Source organism: Fusarium sambucinum, chromosome I, assembly GCF_050947815.1.
Source record: "Fusarium sambucinum isolate potato_lamoka chromosome I, whole genome shotgun sequence".
Lineage (NCBI taxonomy): Eukaryota > Fungi > Ascomycota > Sordariomycetes > Hypocreales > Nectriaceae > Fusarium > Fusarium sambucinum.
Window position 1 is genome coordinate 4,120,212 of NC_139294.1, and position 26,574 is coordinate 4,146,785.

Consider the following 26,574-nt stretch of genomic DNA (forward strand, 5'->3'; position numbering starts at 1 on the left):
CGAGCGTCGGAGTTCAGTGAAACATTCTTCCTCTTAATTTTCACTCTCCAATCCGTTCCCTACCAATATGCCCTCACAACCCTCGAATGCGGGTATCGTCACCGACGAAAACAGCGGCGATCGCGAAATTCCACAGTCTGTTCGCGCAGATGGCAGTACTCGCAGAGCTATCAGAATTCGTCCTGGCTATCGTCCCCCCGAGGATGTCGAGGTCTACAAGAACCGCACCGCTGAAGCCTTCCGAGAGCGCGGCAAGAAAATCGGCATTCCTGGTGCTGTAGGTGTGAAGGAAGAGAGCTCCGAGCAAAGCTCGGCCGCTAGCAATAAGAATGCTAAGCGCCGCGAGGCTAGGAAGAAGGCGAAGGCTACAGAGGTCGACGTGCCAACTCCTGCCCAAGAGACCAAAACCGAGGATATTGACCCTGAAGTCGAGCGCCAGAAAAAGGCTCGAAACCTTAAGAAGAAGCTAAAGCAGGCCAAGGATCTTAAGAACAAGAAAGAGGATGGCGAAGCGTTACTTCCCGAGCAGATTGCCAAGGTCATCAAAATCAACGAACTGATCCGAGAGTTGGATGCGCTTGGCTTCGATTCTGAAGGGGAGCCCAAGACGTCCACTGAGAATGAGGACGAGAAGAAGGACTGAGAAACGCATCCGAAGTTTCCAGCCAAACCTACACCACGGCTTTAATACCAACAAATCGTGCAGTGAACCTATTCTTTTGGCTTCAGATCCTCAGCTTTCATGACGGCCAGTACGAATTGCTGCTCGCGCTATTTCGGATGACAAACAGACGCCCAATTTTTTCCACAACCCCTCCGATAAATCAGCACTTGCCTATGGGGGCTATATCTGCTGGTTGTACTTGTGCCTCGGTCGCCGTTTGAAGGTGGATTCGTTCATCCAGCTCTCCGCGTGACGCTCGCGGAATGGAGCACCACACAAGTTAGACAGGGTGCGTTCCAAATGGTAAATTGGGGCTTGGAATCCGCCTGCCAGCATTGCAGGTTTGGTATGACAAATATGCAGAGGAAACATGACATGACTTGACACACGATCATGCTTCAAGGTGATGTCCATACACTATGGGATATTATTGAACATGAACGCATATTTTATTATATACCTACTGTCTCACTAGGAGGATGACGGCGGCTAGAGTATCTGGGTTACACATTCGAAATGTTGACATGGAAACTTTGAATTGTTGTGTTGCTCAGAACTCAAATGGAAAGTTCATGCATCGCGTCGTGTGTTGGCATAAGGCATTAATGATTACTTCTGTTAAGAAAAGAAAATCTAGGTATAAATCGTGTAAGCAACTTGAAATTTAGAACTGAATTAGACCTCTGTGGCATTACTGATTAAGGCAACGGAATCGCATCAAAGTCCTTGGTCAGATATTTGAGATTGATGCAGGGTAGGTGATATGGTGGTAACGCAGTGCCGAGATTCTGCCGATAGAGCTCGAGCCGCTAGCTGAAGGCTCCAGCTGGTGAGGTAAGCTCCATCTGCCATGAGCAACCACCATTACCGTCCAAACACTTTCCCGACAACATAACTTGAGCTCCCGATACCCAAACAACGACCACCCCAAAAAACCAGAATCAATTTATAAAGCAACTCACTACGGAAACAAAGGATAGAAATCAATTCAGTCACAATGTCAGCCGAAGAAGAGCGCCAGGCAGCCCTTAACTCCTACCGTGCCAAGCTCATCGAGTCGCGAGAATGGGAGGCAAAGCTCAAGAACTTGCGTCTTGAAATCAAGGACATGCAAAGGGAGTTTGACAAGACCGAGGACAACATAAAGGCGCTACAAAGTGTGGGACAAATTATCGGCGAGGTGCTGAAACAGCTCGATGACGAACGATGTAAGGCAAACACCCACCATCTGGACTAGCACAAGATGGATGCATGCTAACGATGGTATTTGCAGTCATTGTCAAGGCTTCCTCCGGGCCTCGATACGTTGTCGGATGCAGATCAAAGGTGGACAAGGTCAAGCTGAAGCAAGGCACCCGTGTGGCGCTCGACATGACGACACTTACCATCATGAGAATGTTGCCTCGCGAAGTTGACCCTTTGGTTTACAACATGTCTCTGGAGGACCCGGGTCAGGTGAGCTTTGCTGGAATTGGTGGATTGAACGATCAAATTCGAGAGTTGCGGGAAGTTATCGAGCTTCCCCTCAAGAACCCCGAGCTGTTCCTACGAGTCGGAATCAAGCCGCCAAAGGGTGTTCTGTTGTATGGCCCCCCTGGAACCGGCAAAACTTTACTGGCACGAGCTGTTGCCAGTAGTCTGGAGACGAACTTCTTGAAGGGTATGGTGCCTACGGTTTTCAACATGGATATGTAACGATGCTAACAACGAACCAGTCGTATCTTCCGCCATTGTCGACAAGTACATCGGTGAATCGGCACGACTCATTCGCGAGATGTTTGGATATGCCAAGGAGCACGAGCCCTGTATCATCTTTATGGACGAAATCGACGCCATCGGTGGACGACGCTTCTCAGAGGGTACCAGTGCGGATCGAGAAATTCAGAGAACACTCATGGAGTTGCTCAACCAGCTAGATGGATTTGACTACTTGGGCAAGACCAAGATCATTATGGCCACCAACCGACCTGACACGTTGGACCCTGCACTGCTTCGAGCCGGTCGACTTGACCGAAAGATCGAGATCCCTCTTCCCAATGAGGTTGGACGTCTTGAGATTCTGAAGATTCACTCGCAAAGTGTTGTGATTGATGGTGACCTGGACTTTGAGAGTGTGGTGAAGATGAGTGATGGACTCAACGGTGCTGATTTGCGAAATGTTGTCACTGAAGCGTAAGTTGCCGTACCTGCTCAGACCCAAACATGTTTCTGACACGACTATAGCGGTCTATTTGCCATCAAGGACTACAGGGAATCAATCAACCAGGATGATTTCAACAAGGCTGTCCGCAAGGTGGCTGAATCCAAGAAGCTGGAAGGCAAGCTTGAGTACCAGAAGTTGTAAGCGGTGACTGGGCATGTCATGCTACGGCAACATGATATAGCCACGGCAGATAAGCGCATGGGAACTTCATGAGTAGTGGATTGTGATGATGGGTACAGCGTTGCTGGTTAATCTAGAAGACTGTACAATAGAGTCAGGGCCAGCAGTGTTATATTGGCTCAGCCCTAGAAGCAGGAATGCATATGGCGTCCAGGAAAGGAAATGGAAGCTGTTTATGTTAAGGAGCTGATCCTACATAATGCAGAAGCGACAAGCGTGAGATTCATGTGTCAAATACCAACGCCAGTAAGCGGTCAATCCTCCTTAGGGCTACGATTGGTGGAGGTCGGATAATAAGTCAACGAACATGTCAGACTCGAGAAAGATGCGAGATGAGATTTGTTTTACCACTATGGGGATCTAGTAAGCAATGCAGCAAAACAGCCAATACATGGCGAGGCTTTGAGCCCAGGTAAGGGTGCTGACGGCACGGAATCTTTAAGTTTAGGGCTGAGTGGTGTGTGTGTTCAGCTTGGCGTTTTTTGAGTCCTAATATCTGGATAGCGCGGTGTTTCATTAAATGTTTCTTGCAAACTGTCGCTGTGAATATGGCAGTAGGCTTGAGGGAGATAACTTCATGGATATTGGACAGACCCAAAGCTCAATGTCCAAATCAAAACAAGTAATAATAGCCATATGTAACTAACAACAAGACCAGGGTCCAGCAGGGCTGACGAGAACCATCCTTTTAATTGATGAAATTGATGACAGTGGGAACTGGGAACCAGTTGAGCGGGGGTACCTCGAGAACAACGTGGCTGATGTTAGAGACCTGGATGGTTCGTTCTTCGTTGTATTGGCTAAGAACAACGTGTAGAGATGAGAGGAATGAGTGAAAACCGCCAAGTCCCATCAAACATGGGTCTCTCATTTTAGAAGGAAATGACGTCGAAGTATACTAACAATAGCAGCAGATGCAATGGCGATAGATGCCAACGGTAAGCTAACCGGCAAGCCAACCGAAGACAGAAAGGGAATGTGAAGAAACAAAACAAGAAGAAGAAGACAGTCGGAATGGAAATCTGAGCAAAAACAACACAAAAAGATACATTGAGAACAAGAAACAATAGACCAAGACTCGCGCTTGCGCTTGAGATGGGAATCAGCGCCGACCGGAGCGGAACTGGCGCTAGGAGAAGTTGCTATTCTTAGGAGGGTCGATTTTTTTTTTGGTTGGGGCGATTGAGGCTGTGAACTGTTGGACTGGACTGAGCTGATTTGAATTTCTCACAAGGGACAAGCATAACGAAAGACCCACGACCTGGGGACGATCCATCTGATGCTGCAACCATGTCACCGTCACTATTGTTAATGCATTGCTGATTGTTACCCAGCTGTGACAGGTACGGGTATACAAAATGTTATTCACAATGTCGATGTCACCTATCATTATGAGATTCACAATTGTAGATGACATGTTTCAGTGGTGATGATCTAAAACCAACAACTGGAGGCACAACCTCCAACTAAGAAACAACAACAGCAAGCCTTCAGGGGCATGCATGCATATCTGTATGTGTGCATACATACCTCCACAGGACGCAGGGGGTCATCCAGTACCGAGGAGGAACACCCATAGAGATACAATGAAGGACTAAAATACGAACAAACTTCTCGTATGGCTGTGCAGATCTCATGCTATGTGTGATTCAAGATAAGAGCAACGCTGTCCCTGTTTACACGGGGTCTGCCTCTTAGTGGCAGACAAGACATGCATACATGCTGAGACTTGTCGAGACAGATGCAGATTCCCGGGTATTGGTATTATTCTGACAAGGCCCCGGGAACCCCGTGAGGCTGGTGGAGGCGTAGACGTATATAGGTGGGCTAGACACTGGTAGGTCCGCCTCTTGATGACGATGTTTATGTAGATTGGATGCTAAGTGACACTTTACCTTATTGATAGCTTTTAAGGGTAGCATTAGGAGAGAAGATGGCCCGAGTTGCACAGAAGACGGTGAAAGGATATCTTAGTAAGTAATGCATTGCCCATACTAACTTGGCAGTTGGGTAATACATGGGTTCTGTGAGATGAACAAAGTTCATGCCCTGCCGATCAGGAACTTGTCTCCTCAAAAAAGTTTCCATTATGGAGGGGGCTTGGGTACAGTGTACAGTACAGCATCGTTAGTGCAGTCTTACCTGCGGCTCGGCGAGATGCGTTGCCATGACGAAGGTTGGAGGAAACGGGACCTAAGCTTCACGATCTAACTCAAACCGTGACAGACCAGTTCTGTTCTCTTGTCAGGGGTTCACTCCATGAGGACTTGGGAACACTGCCGACTGGGCGCTGACTTCGCGAACGGGCTAGAAGCATCAAGGCATATGGGAGTTTATGTCGTATTCTTAGCACTTGGTATAGACTATGAGATCTAATCTAGCTCAGCATCAGGAAATCTAGAGGCTGGTGAAGGTCTTGGCGTCGTCCTGGACCCTTATGCAACCATGAGAGATGGCTGACAAGACAAGGCAAAATCAGATGGCTTCTTTCTTTCATGTTCCATTTAGCTCAACGTCTCAGCAGCCGCCAGCTACGGCCACGTTTACGGTATCAGATGCTGTGCAACAGGACCAATGGCTACTTGTTGATTCAGCCGTAAGATTCCAGGCTGTAAACAGGTAATGTAGGTACTAGACTTAGTAGGTAGTCAACTCGAAACGTCTAATGGTGGCATATCCCTGAGCCATCTCAAACTTGGTGACGCCCTGACCAAAAATGTAAATCCCACAAGACAAGGCTTATTTTCACTATGAAACCAGATATCTACTAATCTATGCATTCACTGTTTTATAGAGTAGCCTTTGTTACCGCTACTTTACCAGTTCCCCGTCTCTCTCTAATTCTTAACCTATATCTGTCACTACCTAGGTACTAGACTATGGAAGGTACTGAGTATCGCCCGTATGTACTAAGGTAGTACCTAAGCAGCTAAGCCAAACGACGGGCAGCCTGTCTAACTCTCACCCATGAGGGAGGGGCCTAGTGGAACAACCCTGCAACCACCCCCCTCTATCATCATCTCAACCCCACTTCAAGGTGGGAGGGCAAGCATGGATCTGATGGCCTCTGACATGGACGAACAACCATGAGCTACAGTTGGAATCTTAGTGGGAGAAAGACAACGATGAGAAAGCATGGCGCCTAAGCCTACCTAAACGTTAGTGGAAGTTAGGCTGGCTGCTAGGTAGCTTACAGTGAGTGACTGCGGGCCAAAGTACTCCACAACACTGGAAGCTGGGGCCATCCTGTACGGATACCGCTCTGCCCGCCTTTGCCTTCCATCCATGAACGAGGTGAGTGCCTTGTACTTTTATCTGGTGCAGCTCAACAACTACATATACAACCTCCTTCTCCTCCCTCCACCAACTTTCTTGTTCTGCTCTTCTCTCCTCTTTCTCCTCTCTCATCTACACCTTATTGCTTCTTGATACCCCTAAACTCTAACCTTCCGCCTGTCCCTCCTCCCCCACTCATCCGCTCGCTCTTAGCTTTGCTCTCACCGACCGCCTCTTAACGAACCCATTCATTCTTCGCACCTTTTTTTCCTACCGCAAAGAGCTCAGTCAATATGTGGTAAGGAAGCTCTCCTCGTCACCGCCTTCGTTACCGCCATTCTTGGCTTCCTTTGTTGCCAGCCACCAAGCTTCCACTGATTCTAGCTTGCGACCATCGCGTGCTAGGATGGGGGTCTCGAGCTCATGGTCAAAGGCAACAAGAAACGAAAGCTGGCAGTCAATGGATTAGGTGGCGCAATTGGTAAAGCCAGCAATCGCTAATTACATACCTTAATAGTGGTATTTTCGGATACATCAACTACCTGGTGGAGAAGGACCGCAAGTTCATCCTCGACACTCTTGTCAACGGTTAGTTCTCCCATGTCCTAGTCAAGCTGTCGTTCCCCCTCAGCTAGACTGGGCTGCCCCTCACCATCCTTTCATCAGACATGCCCCGCCCCGCCATCCACTGGTGAGACGCGGGATCAGCGCCCAGCTTCGTGTTGCTGACATTACTTTTCCCCCCACAGGTTTGTCCCGTCTCGAGTACCGTGGATATGACTCTGCTGGTCTAGCCATCGACGGTGACAAGAAGAAGGAGGTTCTTGCCTTCAAGGAGGTTGGCAAGGTCGCCAAGCTCCGAAAGCTCATCGACGAGGCCGACCTCGACTTCGAGAAGATCTTTGATTCACATGCCGGTATTGCCCACACCCGATGGGCTACTCACGGTCCTCCTTCTACCACCAACTGCCACCCTCATCGGTACGTTCTGATACAACGAGCCCCCCAAACTTTTGGCTTGATCTCTTGATTCTTCAGCGGCCATCACCCCTGCTTGAAGACGTGAAGATCAGTTCTGAATTAGGAGTAACCCTGAACACCGATGCTAACCACATACCCCTGAATGCAGATCTGACGCCACCTGGGAGTTCTCCATTGTCCACAACGGTATCATCACCAACTACAAGGAGCTTAAGACTCTCCTCCAGACCAAGGGTTTCAAGTTCGAGACCGAGACCGACACTGAGTGCATTGCCAAGCTCACCAAGTACATCCACGACCAGCACCCTTCCATTGGCTTCACAGACCTGGCCAAGGCTGTCATCCAGGAGCTCGAGGGTGCTTACGGTCTCCTCATCAAGTCCGTCCACTACCCCCATGAGGTCATCGCCGCCCGAAAGGGTTCTCCTCTTGTCATCGGTGTCAAGACTGAGCGCCGCATGAAGGTCGACTTCGTCGATGTTGAGTACTCTGACGAGAACGCTGCCCTCCCCGCCGAGGCTGCCGCCCAGAATGTCGCCATCAAGAAGAACGACCTTCTCGCCCCTGACTCTGGCCTTCTCGGTGCCGCCGACAAGTCTCTCCTCCACCGATCTCAGTCTCGTGCCTTCATGACCGATGATGGCATGCCCATGCCCACTGAGTTCTTCCTCTCCTCCGACCCCTCGGCCATTGTCGAGCACACCAAGAAGGTCATGTACCTTGAGGACGATGACATTGCTCACATCCACGAGGGCTCCCTCAACATCCACCGCCTCAAGAAGGCCGATGGCAGCTCCAACGTCCGAACCATCCAGACCCTCGAGCTTGAGCTCCAGGAGATCATGAAGGGCAAGTTCGACCACTTCATGCAAAAGGAGATTTTCGAGCAGCCCGAGTCTGTCGTCAACACCATGCGTGGTCGTCTTGACATTGCCAACAAGACCGTTACTCTTGGTGGTCTCCGTTCCTACATCTCCACCATCCGCCGATGCCGCCGCATCATCTTCATTGCTTGCGGTACCTCTTACCACTCTTGCATGGCTGTCCGTGGTATTTTTGAGGAGCTTGCTGAGATCCCCATCGCCGTTGAGCTTGCCTCCGATTTCCTTGACCGACAGGCCCCTGTCTTCCGTGACGACACCTGTGTCTTCGTTTCCCAGTCTGGTGAGACCGCCGACTCCCTCATGGCTCTCCGCTACTGCTTGGAGCGCGGTGCCCTGACCGTTGGTATCGTCAACGTTGTCGGTTCCTCTATCTCTCTCCTCACCCACTGTGGTGTCCACGTCAATGCTGGTCCTGAGATCGGTGTCGCCTCCACCAAGGCCTACACCTCTCAGTTCATTGCCATGGTCATGTTTGCTCTGTCCCTGAGCGAGGACCGTGCCTCCAAGAAGGCTCGTCGCGAGGAGATCATGGAGGGACTCTCCAACGTCTCTGCCCAGATCAAGTCCATCCTTGAGCTTGACTCCTCCATCAAGAAGCTCTGCGAGAACTTCATGAACCAGAAGTCTCTCCTCCTTCTCGGCCGTGGTAGCCAGTTCTCCACTGCCCTCGAGGGTGCCCTTAAGATCAAGGAAATCTCCTACCTTCACTGCGAGGCTGTTATGTCCGGTGAGCTGAAGCACGGTGTCCTGGCCCTGGTGGACGAGAACCTCCCCATCATCATGATCCTCACCCGTGACGACCTCTTCAAGAAGTCCCTCAACGCCTACCAGCAGGTTATTGCTCGTGGTGGTAAGCCCATCGTCATCTGCAACCCCGACGATGAGGAGTTCAAGGCTTCCGAGGCCGAGAAGATCGAGATCCCTAAGACTGTTGACGTCCTCCAGGGTCTCCTCAACGTCATCCCTCTCCAGCTTATTGCCTACTGGCTCGCTGTTCTCGAGGGTCTCAACGTTGACTTCCCTCGTAACTTGGCCAAGTCGGTTACTGTCGAGTAAGCTTGTCACTGTTTTGGCTTTTTGTCATGTACAGTATGAGTTTGGCGGTTGCTTGGGTTACTCTTGCTTGTCAACAAGAGGTTTATGATGATGTTTGGAGTTGGGTTTTGGACAGCACTGGCTTGCAATCAGTATATTGGTTAAGTCTTTTGTGTTTTGTCTACCTGGATAGCATGGAACAAATGTTTGGCAAAAATAAATGAATAAATGGGAGGCCAGGGAACCAGGCCGGTCTGGTTTAGTTTAGATGACATACCTCGATATGAGGTTGGATAAGCAAGTTGGCTTATTTACGATACATAGTCCAGGCAACATAATCACGAATATCTAAGTCTTGCAAAGTACACAAAATAAGTCCAAGAATGTGTTTAGGCATGTGCGCTGTCCTTGTTACACTCAATCCTTTGTCACCGCCAGTGTCAAAGCAAATCGGCATTGTTGGTCATGGTACTCAAATGCAGGTGCGGAACACATTGTCATCATCATGAATGTAATTTAGGCCAAGCCTTTCTAATGTAACATGAGATCAAGTCTCCTGCTTGAATCCTTGTGCAACCTCTCCAGTCAAGTACGTTTGCGACGAGTCCTTGCTACACAAGGCACCTGCTATTAACAAATTCCAATAGCTTAGACAGTTTGGGTGCCGTATCCCCGGATCCTCTCTGCGAAAGCCCAGCTTTGAGCTTCCAACTGCAGACCTTCGTTGATTTCCACGCCCTCCTTGGTAACAACAGCCATTGAGTAGGAATCCAGACTGCGAGCGTCACGGTAGTATAGGACCTTCATGCACTCCTTGATAATGTTGATAGCGCCCTCCTTGTCAAGGTTTTGCGAGGCCTCCTCATCGGGGACATGGCGACGCATGATAGGCTGGGCCAGCATGGAACCGAAACCGGTGGCCAGACTGGGGGCACTGTAGGTGCTGCCGAGGAGGTCGGCGGCAGCGAGGAAAGGCTTGTCGTCATCGTCGAGACCAGCAACAAGGAGATGGTTCCACAAGGGGTCGAATTTGGAACGGCGGCGGTAGAGAAGCTTTGCGAGATAACGATGGAGGTTTGCGGCGTTGAGACGCGGGGCATCGGGGGAGGTGTAAGCCTCGTCGAGAGAAAGCTCAATGAGGTGGCGGTCGAGATACTGCATGTCGGAGATGTCGCCGCTGAAGCCTACAACCGATGAGTTGGCGAAGGGACGGAGTCGCTTGACATCTGTAAAACGAGCGAGAGAGCCATATGAAGCTATGAATAGTTAGTCTTGTGCTGTACATAGCATTGATGGGTAAATAGGACGGACCCAGGTTATCAGCAGCAATGACAACACCATCCTTGAACTTGACGGCAATGACGGAGGTACCAGTAACAATGGGCTGCTGGGTGTTTTGCTTGGGGCCATTATCGCTCATGAATGAGGCATCATAGGCGCCGTAAACATCGTCTCTGGGCTATTTGTAGTCAGCTTCGCTGTAATTGATGGGGTCAAGGGACCTGTATAGGTGGACGTACACGGCCCCAAGCTTGTGGACGGTGATCCATGGTTTGTGTAGGGGTAATGGATGAGATCAATGACTTTTGTAGTGGTGAAAAGTCTCGCTGGCGGTGGAGTTAAAAATCCGTCGTCGGGGGTTGATGATGTTGATGATGAAGTTGAGAGAGAGCTACCGTTTAGCCCAGCCTTGCTTGACCTCACTGTCGCGTCCAACGGCAGCCTGTGAGTAGCGGATGAGGTGGAGGCACGGAGGTGCTGAAGTATTACATAATTTGATTACTCGACCGTGATTGGGCTGATGCTCTAGCTGCAAGCTGTAGCTCACCAGACACAGAATACCTCATGGTTCAGCCACAATTGGCGTAGCCCAAAGGTATCTTCAGTCGAGCTCTTAGTTACCTAGGTCCAGGTCGCATGAAGTCGAGCCCACCTGCCCGCCCGCTGCCCACCTTTGCGGCACTGAAACTGCCCGCCCAGAATGCGCAAAACACTGCCGGCCTGATCTAGAGGGAGGGTCGACACCATTAACCAAATTAGACCAATTCCTCACCGTACACAAAACTCAGCCTTGTCTTCAATCGCCCGCCGATTGCATTCGCAGCCACGTCTGTTGCGCAAAACTTAATCCTCTTTAGATAAAAACAAGTTCGACCATCACAATGCTCACTTCCGTGGGTAGGGCTGCCGCTCGTCGCGTCCAAACATCCCGCATTTCTGCTCCCACTTCTGTTTCCGCCCAATTGCTCTCCCGCCAGAACGCTGTTGCGGCCGCGCTTCCTGTTCGAAGCTTCACTGTCTCAACATGGTCGTCCTCTCCTACCGCGAGTGATAAGAAGCCCGCCAAGAAGACCACTACCACCACTACCAAGAAGGCAGCTGGTACAACCACCACTACCAAATCCAAGGCCAAGGCCACTGAAACCAAGTCGAAAGATAAGGCTAAGGACAAGCCCAAGGCCAAGGCCAAGACCAAGACTGCTGAAGAAAAACCCAAGAAGCCTAAAAAGGTGGCCGACCCTGAGAAGCTCAAGAAACTTGAGATCAAGGAAGTCAAGAAGTGGGCTCTCAAAGAGAAGCTTCCTCAGCTGCCAGCTTCTTCATGGATTCTGTACACATTCGAGAACAGGGCAAGTAACCTGGGTGCTGGTGGAATCACCCAGCAGACCACTGCAATGGCAGAGAAGTTCCGTCAACTCAGCCAGTCCGAGATCGATGTATGTTCTTATCTCACTTTTCTTCCTTTTCTATGTACTCTAACACGAGATATAGGACCTTGCCGCCAGAGGCGCCGCCAACCGCGAAAAGAACCAGGAGAACTACAAGGCCTGGGTTGAGGCACACGAGCCCGCGCGTATTCACCTAGCCAACAAGTCCCGCCGTCGCCTGGCATTCCTGACTGGCAAGCCTGAGAAGCCCATCATCGATGAACGCCTGCCCGAGCGTCCAAAGGGCTCCTATGCCATGTTCGTGACCGAGAACCACTCGCGCTTTGCCAGCGCCGGCCGCCATGAGGTGTTCAAGCTGCTTGGTGAGGAGTGGAAGCAAATCAGCGCAGCTGAGAAGGCTCGGTACGAGGAGAAGGCTGCGGAGGGCTTCGCCAAGTTCAAGGCTGAGATGGACAAGATTGATGCCCGCGCAGAAGCCATCAAGGAGGCCGGCTTGCCCAACTAGAGGAACTGAATGGGATACTGCCCACATAATGTAGTATTATGCACAAAGCACTATTTTCCACTTGGGCTTTATTACGCCACCGGGTTTGAGTTATGGTTTATGGTGGGACTGACTACAATGGATTGGACTCCAGGGTCATGATATGAGAGTACTTTGATTTTGTTTCTGTTTTCGGGCTTGTACCGAACCAGGTGTATGGGGCACCTTCGGAAGGACAGGAAAACCTCGAACCCAGCGCAGCAGCTGGTGGGTATGTACATTCAGTCACTCAACAAGCAAAGCAGTTGGTAAACCAAGGTTCTCTATGCGCACAACGTCTCTTCGTCTAATATAAATGATACAGCTCTGCCACGGTGTTCCAAAATGTCTGATGCCCCCCCCCCCCCCCCCCGGAGACAATGATTCAAAGCAAAGCATCCGACCAGCGCCTCGCTTGAAATGAAGTTGTCCAAGTTCTACTCGGTATCTTGGAGCAGGGATACGATATTGTATGACCCCAATCATCCCTGCTTGTCATGAGGCGGAATTTCCAAAACTGCCTTCCCGTCTGCGCCATACCATTTAGCACCAATTGTCTTGATTCGTCTCCCACTTGCAAGGTATAGAAGCAAGTATGTGTGTTTTGCAACATGGCCCCAACAATATAATCGAATCCAGTCATGAGTCGTATCTCTACGACACCAAGTTCCCCAACCAGCTAAACCACTTTTCAGATAGTTGCTGAGAAAAACCCAGGCATCAAACTGAGCTGCTGGGTTCCAATGTTTGCAGTCGAGCAGCCAGAATCCCCTTTCAAAGGGATCGATATCTCGTGTCATCATAGGACGGTATCTCGACCCCAGGTCGCGCGCAAGCTTTGCAAACTTCTCGGGTACCAGATCTGCAGGCTTAACATCTTTGACTCCAACAGACGGGGATGGTGGCCGAATTTCCAAGCTGCTATTGATTTGATCTATCTGCGAGTTCGTCATTGACAATGCTCGGCCCGTATCGCTAGAACTTCTGAATAGGTCGGCATATTCCGTGTAACCGACCCTGCATCGTTTCGCAGGAGGAGGCTCTGACCTTCCACGAGGGGAGAAAAATAGCGAGCGGTCACTAACCGTGTTTGCTGAATTATGTGTGATGTCTGGCACCTGATGCTCAAAAGCTACCATTTCGGTGTTGGCCGATGGAATGGGAAAGTTGTCATCTTCATTCTCCTGTGTGGATGGGATAACGGCTTCGGCTTCAATGAACCTTGGCGGTTCAAGTGGAAGCGACTCTTCCTGACTGATTACGGGTAGTGAGGACGGTATACCTAGACTTTGTTCAAGGAGAGGAACAGGGGTATTTTGTTTATATGCAGTTGGCGACGAATATGGAAGAGAGGTCTGCGATGATTGCGTTCTTCCAATATACCGTTTAAGTATCCGAGACGGGGAAACGCTCAACAAACCAGCATCTGGCATAGGATAAGAATCGCTGACCTGACTCGGGGGTGCGTACCAAGAGTCAAGTGATCCCAAACCGGCATCGTCCGAGGAAGGGATCATATCCTGTGCCACCGTTGTAAGAGGGAGACGCGGTGAAGCACGGTTGTCCACAGCTCCTTCGAAGCTCATGTCCTGCGACGTGATTTCAAAGGACTGTCCAAATGAGGCTCCTACTTGGATCTGGCTGGGCGAAGGCGCCCATCCGTTCTTTATCGTCGCATCGCATGGTTCCTTCCTTGTCTGTGACGATACTAAAGGAACCTGTATCTGTTTCTGAGGCTCAAATCCGAGATAGGCCTGCGCAAGTTGACGATAGAGTGCATCGTCGGCTGACCGACTTGGTGCTGTGATATGTACAAGTATTTCTGTATTGTCCGAGTTGTTGCTTGCCATGTTTTGAATGCCAATAAAGCATGTCGGCTGATACTTGTCGAAAGACACTATCTCATTGAGCGAATAAAAGTTATTGTAGCCAGGAGGTAATGGGCATAGTATAGTAGAGGGCGATAGGTTGTTTATATCCAAAGCGATCAGGAATATTAAAAGAGAGAGGGCACGAGCCAGGGGGGAGAACAAGGATGGTGATGGGTGGTATTATATAAATGAGATAAAGCAAAGTAACAAGAGAAGAGAATTTGTTTTTTCAACCCCGTTAAAGCAAAAAAGGAATTATTTGTGTAGGAGAAACAAACTTTCACAGCACACGATGTTTATTAACGGCGTGCAAGCTCAACAAAGAAGAAGTAGAAGCTGCTAAAGATTCAAGGTGCTGATTCACTGATTGGTTAGGTGTCTACCTACTGTAGTAGGCACCTGCACCTAAGCACCTACGCCACTACAGTACAGCACTCACCCCCCACCATGTTTCCATTAGCCTAAGGTTACGGGTCAATCAGCCACCCACACATAGACCTAGGTAGAGAAATGGACCCCTGCTCCAACTACTCTCATCTCCAAATTAACTTAACTTGGCCTTAGCTTAGGTAGGTAGTTATAGTAAAGTACCCCAGGGATCCAGAATCTATCGGCCCATCATTAAGAACATCATCTCTCTCTCTCTCTCTCTTGACTTCTCGTGCGACCGTACCCTCCACCCACGCAGACAGACACAACATTATAAAAATGACCGAAAAGACAACATCCAGAGGTCCTCTAGGAAGAGTTATTGTCATTGGCGGCAACGGCTTTCTGGGCCATCATATCGTCAACCAGGCCCTCGAGAATTGGACAACAACTGCCACCATCGGTGTCGACCTGCGATGCGAGCGCAACCGTAACCCCAACGCCGAGTACCACGAGTGCGACATCACCGACTCTGAGCGTCTCCTGTCCTTATTCGAGGAGCTCAAGCCCGACGTTGTCATCCACACAGCCTCGCCAGTCGCTGTCAACCCCAAGATCGGTAACGATGTATTCAAGAAAGTCAACGTCGATGGCACACAGGCTGTCGTTGACGCCTGCCAGAAGACAGGTGTCAAGGCCCTCGTTTACACCAGCTCTGCTAGTGTCATCAGCGATAATGTCACGGATTTACTGAATGCCGACGAGCGATGGCCTCTAATTCGCGGCGACCAGCAGACCGAGTACTACTCCGAGACCAAGGTATGCTCACTCTATATCACCACCGCTTGATACAGATTGACTGACAAAATGATAATCATAGGCTCAAGCAGAGGAAATCGTCATCAAGGCCAACCGCCAGGACGACTCCAAGCTCCTTACGACCTCCATTCGCCCAGCTGGCATCTTTGGCGAGGGTGACGTCCAGACCCTTGCAGGCATCCTCAATGCCTACAACCGCGGCAAGCACACAATCCAAGTTGGTACCAACGAGAACCTCTTCGACTTCACCTATGTCGGCAACGTCGCCCACGCCCATCTCCTCGCTGCGCAGCTCCTCCTCGCCACCGCCGCTTCTTCTACCGTTCCCCTCGACCACGAGCGTGTCGATGGTGAGGCCTTCTTTATTACAAACGACACTCCTGTTTACTTCTGGGACTTTGCCCGCACCATCTGGCACGCCGCGGGCTACGACAAGGGAACTGAGCCTAATTGGTACCTCAATCGTGAGCTTGGTATCACCTTCGGCTATATCAGCGAGGTGATTGCCAGCATTCTTGGCAAGACACCTACTCTCACTCGCAAGGCCATCATCATGAGCTGCATGACTCGCTACTACAACATCAACAAGGCCAAGCGGGCACTGCGCTACCAGCCTCTCTGGACTCTGAAGGAGGGCATCGATCGCGGCGTGAACTGGTTCCTTGAGCAAGATAAGGCTGCCGCGGCCCCGGTCAAGGCATAAAAGGTACAATAACGAGCGAAACGAGCAAGATAGGTATTTTTCTTTGATGAAATAAGAAGGGCAGATGAGATAAAAAAATTCATATTTGGCCATTACCATTTATTTTTAGTCTATATATTTAATAGGCAAGTTATGTAATTACAGTTGATAATGCTTCATATCAAGATTCCGTTGACAGTTTATATATCCCAAGAATCCGATCTCAGTATTTCAAAATAACCAATTATCTCTCGTATAATTGTGGTTGTAGATAGTGGTCCGCTTGAGCCCCTATTGTGGGCAGGCAAGCCGAGTTGTCAACAACACTTTGATCTTTCATAAGCACTAAAGGAACGACGAAAGGATATTGGTAGCAAAATTATAATCATCAAGTCATGAGCACCCAATTGGAACGGAATCTATTGTTCCTATCTTGCCGTCACTTGGATCTGTGACCAATATCACATCCATGTTTACATCCTCACATCTGACCCCAGCATCCACGCACCGTTTGCGTGAGGTGTAAATATGAACAACCCATCCGCATCCTCAGCTCCGCCTCATATTGTCTCGTCTTGCCATACCAAACGGAATCAACCCGCTCATATGGCTTACTCCATCCAACTTAGGTATAGAAGAGAATAGAAAGCAAGCAAGCAGAGAAACTTGGAAGAAAAATTAACCCCCTTCTTGAAACCCTTTTTTGTTTTCGTAAGAAAAAGGTATAGACCAACGAGTCCGTCCCTTCCCCAAGTAATAAACACTGAACCAAAAAGTGGAGGGCCAGCGTGCAAATCTTTCTCGCGCCACTTAAGTGATATGAGATAGAAATGTATAAAAAAAATTGTCGGGTGGTTAGAAGAGAATATTACCGGAAGAGAAAGCTTCTTCATCTCTCCAGTTGAGTAAGAAAAACTACCAGGTTTGTCGTGTCGTGCTGTACAGTGCAGCGTAATATAAAGAAGAAATGAATGCCACGGGTTTCTCGTGGTCAAGTGCCTTTCCTCCTGGTTTTTTTTCGAGAGTCGCGTACGTGCGTGATATAGCACAGCCTGGGTTTATGAAAGACGCAAAGAGGGGAGGCGCCGTCGACTATGCAAATGTTTTTCTACGCCCAAATCATGCGCCCTGAACTGCATGTAAGAACCGAAACGAGGTCTGATACCGGGCGTTGTCTAGCCCAGCTATAATCAAGAATATCAGTGGAGAAAAGAAGTATCATGAGTTGCCGGATACACCAAGTCCGCTGCCTTGACGTCCTCCTATGCCAGAATTGCGCCATTCGCGCCTCCTGCTATGCTCGGCGCTATCGAGTTGACTGTCTGACTGATTGAACTGGTTATGACCATAAGGCGAGGGATTCAGATCGTTCCGTCCTCTGAACCGAGCCGGCGGAGTTGCATGCCCATTATTGGGTATAGGCATTGAAGGATCTTGTATGGTGCGAACAGTGGTTTCACCCTGCCACACTGCGGGGTCAGTTTCTACTCGCCGAGCTGGAGGTCGGGTGGAATTGTCCTGACGATTGTAAACCTCGTTCACATCAGCAATTGAAATCTGTCCCCGCCTATCCTGAAAACGTTTCAGAATGTCCTTTGTGGTAAGATCTCCACTGTTGCTGAAGATGTAAGGGTCGTTCATGAGACCAAGAATTTCATCAGGAACCTGTTAAAGTCAGTTAATGGGGTCAAGCTAATCGCCAAGAGTTCCGCTTCTTACCTGGCACATTTCCTCGATGTTTGTAATCATCATTTCCACCGCATCGATGATATACATGGCCTCACTATCCATGGCCATAGTTTTCGTCGGGTTTGTGAGAATGTTAGGGGCAATTACAGTGGCAAGGTTTCGCGTGTCCATCTTGGAGCCAAGATCCTCGTCCAGCTGATGGAACGTGCCAGCCCACTTCAGGAAACTGAACAGGATTTCCAGACAGTCTCGATGGCTCTTTGGCAGAAGACAGCAGGTCAAGTGAAGACATTGCTTCCTCTTCTCGTGGTCGGAGATTTTGGCTGCGCTAATCCATAGCCTGTATAGCTTATGGGTCATTAAAGGATCGGGTAGATCTCTCAAGTAGCGCTTAAGAAGAGCGGCTAGCTGGACAACGGGTTGTTCCATAAAGCCAACCATGTCGCAGCCCTCGGTGTTGATGGTTTCTACCAGGCCTTGCAGCTTCTTGATGTTGCCGTTCTTTCGGAACACGCCCTCGACGGAAAGGTCCATCTTGCGCATTGACGTGACAATGTCATCAACTACTGCTGGGATTCGAAGAGTACCCGGACCAACGCCGTCTGTCGAGTCCGCACCATCTCTTTCAATGATAATCTCCAAGGGTACACCAAATACGCCCTTCTTCTTGACGCTCTTATTCTTGTCATTCTTGAAGGCCTTTCCAATATTCTTCCAAAAAGTTGCCTGTTTGCGTGACTCAATGAAGCTAAGTAGTTCGTCCAAGGTGAATTCTTGCTCAATCATGGGTTGCATGGTCAGAACGGCGAGATGTCGGACATTGAAGTATTCGAGACCTGAGAGCTCTGAAAAGAACTTTCGTCCAATCTGCCGAGGCATCATATCAGAGCGTTCCCGGTCACTGGATTGCGATCGCTGATGACCCTGTGCAGATGGAGCATCTAGTGAACGGTCTTGAAAAGGCTGCGGTGCCCTTTGTTGTTGTTCGCGAGACTGTTCTACAGCCACGATTCTTGGAATATCATCCAACGTAATACCGTCGTTTTGTCCAAACATTAGATCAGTAGAGTTTTGGCCACCTTGGCTGGCATCACCCGCCGAGCCTGGGCGTGGTCCCCGTCCATCTGTGTCCATCACCCGAGAGCTCCGAGCCTGTCGAACACTAGAAGAGAGGTGACGGTCCAATCGTGTACTTCTGAGTCTGCGCACATCATTCAGAGTGTTCTCATAAGACGACTCTCGTTTGCTGCCGCCAGGCCCGCGCGACTGGTCTCCTCCGCGTGATCTGGGATCACCTCCTGGTCCATCAGCGGCCCCAAATCCGTTATTATCAGAGTCGTCGTTCGAACGTGGAAGTGTGCCGTTGGCCTTGAGAATATCCAACAACCGAGCCAGGGCAACGCGAAGCAGAAACACGTATTGTTGTAGTTTTGAGACATGCTCAAGTGGTTGAGCGTTGGGTCCAGCACAGTTTGTGCAGTAGAGCTTTCGATCGAGAGTGTTGAGACGGGCCTCGACCAGTGTTCGCCCGATATCGCGCGAACACTTTGTGCATCGAACGCAATTAAGATGCCACCTCATATCGGTGTTCTTAGCGCACTCGTCTTCAACTGATCTATGACACAGAGCGCAGTGGTCAGAGTCGTTGGCAGAAAGCTTTCCGCCGGTTGCAGTCACAGACAACTGGCCGTCGTCGTTCTTAGTGGCGTCGAGGTCGCTTAGATCGTCCAGAAACTGATATAAGCCAGTCGAAGAAGTTGCTTCACGCTCGAGACGCAGTGCACCCTGAAGACAGATTCGGATGAGGAGCTTCAGGTAATGGGCGAGACCGGTAACAAGTGAAAGGAGTTCCTGTGTAACCCCGATCTTGTGTGTTGCGTTGTCTTGCGTTTTTGAAAGCAGCGAGAAGAAGGAAACAATCTTCTTGCAAAGTAATTTGGCTTCTCGCCCGTAGGACATGCCTGAACATAGAGTTAGATTTTATACAAGACAATGGCAAAGTTAAAGTGTCTTTACCTTTTTGATCCAGCCCCACCATAGTTGCATCGAGTCTATCTGCAGATTGGAATAAAATCTCAACGTGATAGATGAATCGTTTGGCAACAAAAACTCCCTCCACATATGAGCCATTGCTGACGTGTAGCAGCATGTCAGAGATACACGCAGCGGACGATTCCTCAAACGTTGACAGAACGCTCCATATACGAAAGACCTTCTCTTCCATACGCTCTTCCTCCTCACGAATAAGGTCTCTGCCCGCGGCGTCGTCTGTGCTCTCAAGCGCAGGTAACGAGTCCGCGGGCTGTGCCAGCCGCACATTCCAGAATTTGTGAATCATGTAACATTCAGGATGCCAATGCTGGTTTTGTCCATTTCTGAAAATCTCAACAAATTGTTTTAAAATGGCTGTTTGGCACCCATTACACCGCTGGGCGAACTGTGTCGAATAATGGTAATGGCAGTAAACGTTTCCGTCATGTTCGTAGTAGCTATCCTGAGCGCCGAATATCGTTGAACACAATGAGCATGTAAAATGATCGACATGGTACTTGCGGTCTAGGGCGGTGATGTAGGAGCCACGAAGCGCTCCCCCGCACTGGTAGCAGAGGAGACCAAGTCGTCGAAAGTAGTCAGTCTCGCAAAGAGGATATTGGCCTTGACCGTTCTCGTCCTCGGCCGGGAAGAACTTTGAAGCAACTATTTCACCACAGTCCTATGATTTGAGCAATTAGCATCTACTGCCGTCCTCTCTCGGACGGGGTCAGCCTGAGATCCGTACCTGACACTTAAAACAGTCGAGATGGAATGTTCCATCAAGAGCACGCACAAACTGGCCCGTCAAGGGCTCACCGCACGCCTGGCATGTCCTCGTTTGGCCGCTGGCAGACCTTCCGTTTCGCCCTCGCGACCTGTTCCGCTCAGCACTTTTGCGGGGCGGCTGGTCTTCAGCCCATCCCGGTGGATTGGGCGTACCTGGAGCCGAAACGGGAGGCCGCGCTCGATAGCTACTGTCAGGGGTCCGGGTTCTGAAGTTGCCGTTCTGCTGCCAGTTCGAATCAGCCTGCGGGGGCATGTCCTGGGCATGGTATTGGTGAGAGTGGTCGCCATGGCTATGTTCGCCGAGCATGGCGTCGTCGTAGCTCGACGACATGGTGACAAGAAATCCCTGAAATACACAATCCCCTCTCCTTGTTTCGATTCAACCAAGGGAGAATGGTCTATCGGCACCAAAGTTCCAACAAAGGTCGACGAATGTTTGCAGCGGTCGGCATCAGCACCGGCTGAGAGTAGGCGACGACAGCAAGGAGAAGGCTGTTTTGAGGATCAATTGGCAAAGCCGGGTGGACTGTTCGACAGGCAATAAGAGGTGGTAATGGTCGAGGAAAAGGTAAGATCGAGTACGTTTTGTTGTTCGCGTTATGGCCCAGAAATAAGCCTACCCAGTTTTTGGACTGAGATGGCGAGAGGCGGCGAGGGGAGCAGGTCGGTGGTAGTGAAGAAGCGATGCGGCACAAGACAACTAGGCTTAATACGCTAGGTGAAGCTGGAGCATGTACTGTAAACAGCGAGGCCGAAGCGAAGAAGAAGAAAAACAGAGACAATGGAAAAAATACGATCGGGGTGAGGCGCGGCGCAGCGCGTCTGCGGCGGCTTGGGGTGAAGGAGCGTGGGAGTAAAGTCGAAGCTTGTCGTGAGAGAGTAAGGTATGGTGAAGTAAAGTAAAGTAAAGGTAGGAGACGCTTGGTGGTAGGGGAGCTGAGTCCAAGTTGGGCGGAAACTACCTAGAACTGGAACTGGAACTGACAGTAGTGGGGAGGAATCCAGGGCCCTGTACCTTGGATGGATGGAGTAGGAGACTCCTGGTACTTCTGTTGCAATAGGGGAATAACAGTTTGCCTCTCGTGCTTTCAGTGCTAGGGGCAATGTCGGGTATCAGCATCAGTGGAGGGCTAGGTACCTCCTGGTGGTCTATACCTTGGCGGGGGGATACCGAAGTACCTAACTAGATGAGAGAGACCCCGACTGCACTGAAGGAGAAGCCCAAGATTCTGATGGATGAATTAGTATAGATCAGCTACCTGACTGCAAATGAGGGATAGTCTAACCACTAACAAATGCCCGTACTCGGGGGTTCAGGAGAGCCTAATGTCTGGGCGACCGGTTACCAGCAGCAGTAAAGAAAGGGTACTGCGTACTTGAAAACCGAACCAATACTCGAAAGAATCGAATTGAATCGACTCAATGACAATTGCCAGTGCAGTCCAATCCTAAACAAGGTACCGCTGCCTTGCGCCCTTGCCTTTGACGAACGAAATGTGAGATCCTGGTGGATTCAGATGGGGATACAGAGAAGAGTGGGCCTTGTTGTATTAGGGGCGTTTGAATACGTATAGAATAATTTCCTAGGTTCCTTTACCTCCGCTGCTTGTAATTTCCAGCCCAGGCCATGAGGATCCATCAGAGAGACTACCGTAGACATGATGAGGATCACTGATTTAGCAGCGATCCATTCTGAAATAAAAATAAACGGTGAATCCCGTCCAGTGTTTCAAGAATCGTTTTCTTCAGGTGCAGGCGTATCCATCCATACAGATACATGTTAGGTAGATGCTAGACTAGGTAGGTTTATGTGTATATAGTTGGATGCGGTAGATGCAGGTCGCCGTCAGCACAGCCTTTGATGATTATAATTAGTTCTGGATGTAAGATGTTATGTGCTGTAGATAGCTGTTCTAGGTACGGATACTACCTACATAGTAGGTAAGCAAACGTAATGATGCTGCTTGCTATCATGCCTAGTTTCGTCTGTCTGCTGCAAGAGTCCTATCCGTACTCTGTACATCTGTTCCATTGGACCTCATCCATGTATGTTTCATGCGTAAAAAGAGGGGGGCCGAGACGATAATTTTATTATCATCAAGGATGTCACTCAAACAAGTCCCTGGCCAGTTGTTGTGAGTATTATATATGAGGACAAGAATTGAAACCTATCGGCAGTGTGTTGACTTGATATCTGAGTTATACACCCAGATGAGTATCTACAAGCGCGGTAATAACAGCACGACCAACAGCAAACCTGAAATCATGGCCATGGCTTGCTTGCCCACCAGGCCTTTGCTGAGAATGACTCTGCCTGAAGTCAGCCTGAGCCTCTAACTGCTATAGTTAGTACCTTGGAAACTTAGACAGCACCCTGCCCTGTCCTGTCAGCCATGGACGGTCAAAGCTGTCGCTAGACAAAAGCACGGCTTACATACAGTACAGTCAGTTAGTTACAGTGCTATCCGGCCTTGGTTAGCCTATTTCTTACCAGTCAATCACGGGCACCGTACAGGTATGGTGAGTTTATGAGGTCATTCCAATCCCCAGATTTCCCCCTTTAAGCCTGAGAGCAGGCATTGCAATGCTTGCTGGTCGAAACAAACTAACAGATGTTTAAACCTGGCGGGTAGAGGAAGAGACAGGAAGGAAATGCTCTTGCCTGAAGCAGGCTAAAAGGGACACAATCAGATTTTCTCTTTTGCCATCATGATCATTGTGCGCTACTGCAAATAACCTTGCTCTGTTGGAAATTGCTTCAATGAAGATCTCATCACGTGTGTCCTGTGAGTGTGGAGGAGTATGGGGGCCACACTCGAGGGTGCCAGCGCAGGGCATCAGGGCATACACTAGCCACTTGGATGAGTACATGCGAGGAGTTTCGGTGTGTGTATGTATGTATATATCGACATCAGAACTTCATCAAGGGTGTGCAATGTTGCAAGTTGGGCTGTTGTATGTATCAGTGGTCTAAACTTTCAAATCCAGGCAGGTAAATGTCAAGGGAGGCCAGGGTCAATGTAACATAGACGACCTCACATTTCGATTATCCGGTGGTAAGGATCTCAAGCAGTAAATAACAAGATTATATCTGTACTGGAACTAGAATTGAACAGCAGTAACTAAAACATGTGGCATAAAACATTCTTCTTACCGCTTCAACTATAAGTCAAATAGACCAGGAGATGCATGGCTGATGCTCATGCTCATGCATATGCTAACCTGTCCGACTCATTATATCCAACCACAGATAGGCAAAGTTTCTCCACACCTTTCCGTCTTACAAGCATCACTAACTACCAAATCCTTGCATCTTCTTTGAGGTCTGCAGATATTGATTGATACAAGGGGCACGTGCGTGTTTACGTCTGGCTGTGACGTCGGTCGATTCCATAAAGACGTTCTTTCGAATAGCTTCAAGCATGTACCAGCTCTTTGAGTCTCTTCTCGATCTTCTTTCGACCCTCGACAGTGCTCCAGACTTCGTGAGGGCCCCCATCAACAATGTCCCAGTCCTTCAAGTTATCCGTCAGCTTGGTCAAATCTCGCTGCTTCTTCTCCCATGTGTGGCTGTTCTTGATATGTTTTCCAGAGCTAATTACAACAAGCGGCGTGTCCTTGTCCTGAATCTGGCGGCTGGTCTGCGCGTCTCGTCGAGTAAAAGAACCAGCCACCAGGCTCTCCTGCAGCTTGGCGAAGATAAATTTACCGTTCTGTTGTGCTGATCGTCCATATACTCGGTCGCGGCTTGTTCGTCCGCGAAAAATGGCACCAGGGATTCGGTCCAATCCGAGTGGAGAAATAACACCCCAGAGCCAAAGGATAAATCCACGTCCCGGTGATGCGACATCATCAAGTAGATCCTCATGTAGAGGGTCGATAAGGAGTAAGCCTTTGATATGGTCTCCATGTCGTGCTGAAAAGACTCTCGAGTAGATTGATCCAATACCGGCACTGGCAAGAACCCAAGGTCCACTCTCCCCAGCATCAGCCAGAGCCTCGCTAAGAGTATCGACCACGAAGCCCGCTGATGAAGGGGAGGGCGCGTTGTCTGACCAGCCGTAGCCAGGGCGGTCAGCAAAACAGTATCGCGAGATGGATCCATTCTTAACGGCGTTGTCGGCAAAATTCCAGAATTCGTATTCGACAGTTCGCTCACCGGCCTCAAACAAGACTGTAGGGAGCTCGTTGCCCTTTGAGTCGGTCTTGTTGCCGTGGCAGTAGACGTGGATGCGATATTTGTGGTTGTCGACCCAGTGCAGCTTTCCTGGGTGTGGCACACCTGCATCGAGAGCTCGCAGGATGATAGTTAGAGTGATGAGAAAGACGGCGACTGACATGACGGCATAGGCGACAGTTGAGACCATGACCTCTGACCATTCAAACAGGGTTCTTCTCGTCTCAGCTCGGCCGGTCAAGCGTTCCTCCTCCTCGGCCTTGCCCCATTTCACCATGCGGTCTACCAACAGTGTCCAGAGACTGGTGAGCAGGGCCCAGATGACGCTGATTGCGCCAACCCAGCCTTCTTCGTATCGAGTCTTTTGCACAGACAAGAGGAGAACCATGTCAAGAAGAATGACGCCCTATCCGGAGTATGAGTGGGAGAGTGTGGCCATGATATTGGTTCATAACTTACCGACATAAAAATGGCGAGAATTCTAACAGACTTGGACGGCACCTCGAAGAAGATAAGGGTAAAGATGAGATTTACGAGCGTCCATGTTGCGAAACCAAAGGCAAACCAAGGGCTACCGCGAGTGTTGATACCGGGCGGCGTCACAAAGGTAGAGACGAGAAGCAAAATCCAGAAGATGAGTGTTATCAAGGTGAAAGCAACTGTCAAATATCGCAGAGCTCGGATACTCCAGAGGTTGTATGGAGACACTGCGGGATCATCGGGCGCAAGCAAGCCAGCCTGGGTCGAGTTGACGCGATTTGGTAGTAGTCTGGTATGCTCGTCTGGAGCGATCTGATCGCCTTCTTCGGGATCGTTGATGGCGCCATTTGAGCCGTTTGGTTGCCTTGGGTCGCGCTCCTGGCTCAGGTCCCTTTTGGGAGATGAGAATAGTGGCATTGTGAGGATGCCGGTAATCTAATGGCGAGGGCGTTCCGTGTAAGTGTGGAATGGAAAAGTCAAGTTGGAAGAATCGAATGGCAAGTCACAGCAACGTTGACAGAAGGAAGAAGAAGAAGAAAAGGCCCCTTGGTTTCAATTATCAAGTTCTGAGACCGTCGAGGTTTCTATATAAACCGACAGCTCCGGTATTGGTTGGTACTGCTAATGCTAATAATATAGCTGCTGTATCCATGATGAAGTAGACTAAACAAAGTAGAATACGTCATATGCCAGCCATTTCAGCTTGCTATGTCACCAATCGCCTCCATTAGTGGTGCACAAGGGAGTGTTAGCGCCGACACAAGCTTCCGGGATATGGAGCTTGGAGCTGAAGCTTGTCTAGTTAATGGGCTTGGAGATCAATCATGATGAGCCTGTTCCGGTCACGAAAAAAAGAAGAAAAAAAAAGAAGAAAAAACAAGGCATTGGAGCACTATGAGAAGAGCCATATTTGACTGCAGCATGTGATGCTCAAAAGGGAAGTCCAGGACCGGGTCAATCTTCTCTCTCTTTCTTGGCCTGGCTTAGCTTGGCTGACCCCGATCTTATTCGGCATCGAACTCATTCACATTCACCATGACCTCTACCCACCCAATTGGTGTGTCCCCAATGACAGCCACACAGCATCATCATTATCTCAATTTCGTTCAACTTGGACGTTCCATTAAATCAAATGAAGGAAGAATCTCCTCAAATTTGCATCCATCTATACCCTGTTGACGTTTATGTTATTGTCGCTTACAGCGCTGAAATATCATCAATCATTCTAGCCATCAACCTGGTTTGTATTCAT

The 26,574-nt window shown here is 49.6% G+C and overlaps 9 protein-coding genes across 9 annotated transcripts; 5 read left to right on the top strand and 4 right to left on the bottom strand.

The window, feature by feature from the left end:
• Positions 1-67: 67 nt before the first annotated feature.
• On the top strand, positions 68-643 carry FSST1_004053 (mago-binding domain-containing protein; the record flags this gene model as incomplete). Its single annotated transcript, XM_083230191.1, has 1 exon — positions 68-643. One exon carries the CDS (start codon positions 68-70, stop codon positions 641-643), a length of 576 nt encoding a protein of 191 aa, XP_083087483.1.
• Positions 644-1,661: 1,018 nt separating this feature from the next.
• On the top strand, positions 1,662-3,008 carry FSST1_004054 (proteasome regulatory particle base subunit RPT4; the record flags this gene model as incomplete). The annotated part of the gene is made up of 4 exons (XM_083230192.1): positions 1,662-1,872; positions 1,938-2,324; positions 2,380-2,836; positions 2,888-3,008. The coding sequence occupies 4 exons, from the start codon at positions 1,662-1,664 to the stop codon at positions 3,006-3,008; spliced, it is 1,176 nt and encodes a 391-aa protein (XP_083087484.1).
• A 3,324-nt stretch (positions 3,009-6,332) lies between these two features.
• FSST1_004055 (glutamine--fructose-6-phosphate transaminase (isomerizing) GFA1) lies at positions 6,333-9,244 on the top strand (the record flags this gene model as incomplete). The annotated part of the gene is made up of 4 exons (XM_083230193.1): positions 6,333-6,352; positions 6,841-6,911; positions 7,073-7,304; positions 7,453-9,244. 4 exons carry the CDS (start codon positions 6,333-6,335, stop codon positions 9,242-9,244), a joined length of 2,115 nt encoding a protein of 704 aa, XP_083087485.1.
• Positions 9,245-9,871: 627 nt separating this feature from the next.
• On the bottom strand, positions 9,872-10,773 carry FSST1_004056 (proteasome core particle subunit beta 7; the record flags this gene model as incomplete). The annotated part of the gene is made up of 3 exons (XM_083230194.1): positions 9,872-10,479; positions 10,535-10,682; positions 10,744-10,773. 3 exons carry the CDS (start codon positions 10,771-10,773, stop codon positions 9,872-9,874), a joined length of 786 nt encoding a protein of 261 aa, XP_083087486.1.
• A 612-nt stretch (positions 10,774-11,385) lies between these two features.
• FSST1_004057 (uncharacterized protein) lies at positions 11,386-12,397 on the top strand (the record flags this gene model as incomplete). The annotated part of the gene is made up of 2 exons (XM_083230195.1): positions 11,386-11,940; positions 11,996-12,397. 2 exons carry the CDS (start codon positions 11,386-11,388, stop codon positions 12,395-12,397), a joined length of 957 nt encoding a protein of 318 aa, XP_083087487.1.
• Positions 12,398-12,897: 500 nt separating this feature from the next.
• FSST1_004058 (uncharacterized protein) lies at positions 12,898-14,265 on the bottom strand (the record flags this gene model as incomplete). Its single annotated transcript, XM_083230196.1, has 1 exon — positions 12,898-14,265. One exon carries the CDS (start codon positions 14,263-14,265, stop codon positions 12,898-12,900), a length of 1,368 nt encoding a protein of 455 aa, XP_083087488.1.
• Positions 14,266-14,994: 729 nt separating this feature from the next.
• Positions 14,995-16,177, top strand: FSST1_004059 (3-beta hydroxysteroid dehydrogenase/isomerase family-domain-containing protein; the record flags this gene model as incomplete). Its single annotated transcript, XM_083230197.1, has 2 exons — positions 14,995-15,474; positions 15,536-16,177. The coding sequence occupies 2 exons, from the start codon at positions 14,995-14,997 to the stop codon at positions 16,175-16,177; spliced, it is 1,122 nt and encodes a 373-aa protein (XP_083087489.1).
• Positions 16,178-17,374: 1,197 nt separating this feature from the next.
• FSST1_004060 (uncharacterized protein) lies at positions 17,375-20,996 on the bottom strand (the record flags this gene model as incomplete). The annotated part of the gene is made up of 4 exons (XM_083230198.1): positions 17,375-17,821; positions 17,876-19,806; positions 19,862-20,558; positions 20,625-20,996. The coding sequence occupies 4 exons, from the start codon at positions 20,994-20,996 to the stop codon at positions 17,375-17,377; spliced, it is 3,447 nt and encodes a 1,148-aa protein (XP_083087490.1).
• Positions 20,997-24,081: 3,085 nt separating this feature from the next.
• Positions 24,082-25,739, bottom strand: FSST1_004061 (uncharacterized protein; the record flags this gene model as incomplete). Its single annotated transcript, XM_083230200.1, has 2 exons — positions 24,082-25,248; positions 25,302-25,739. 2 exons carry the CDS (start codon positions 25,737-25,739, stop codon positions 24,082-24,084), a joined length of 1,605 nt encoding a protein of 534 aa, XP_083087491.1.
• Between the last annotated feature and the right edge of the window lie 835 nt (positions 25,740-26,574).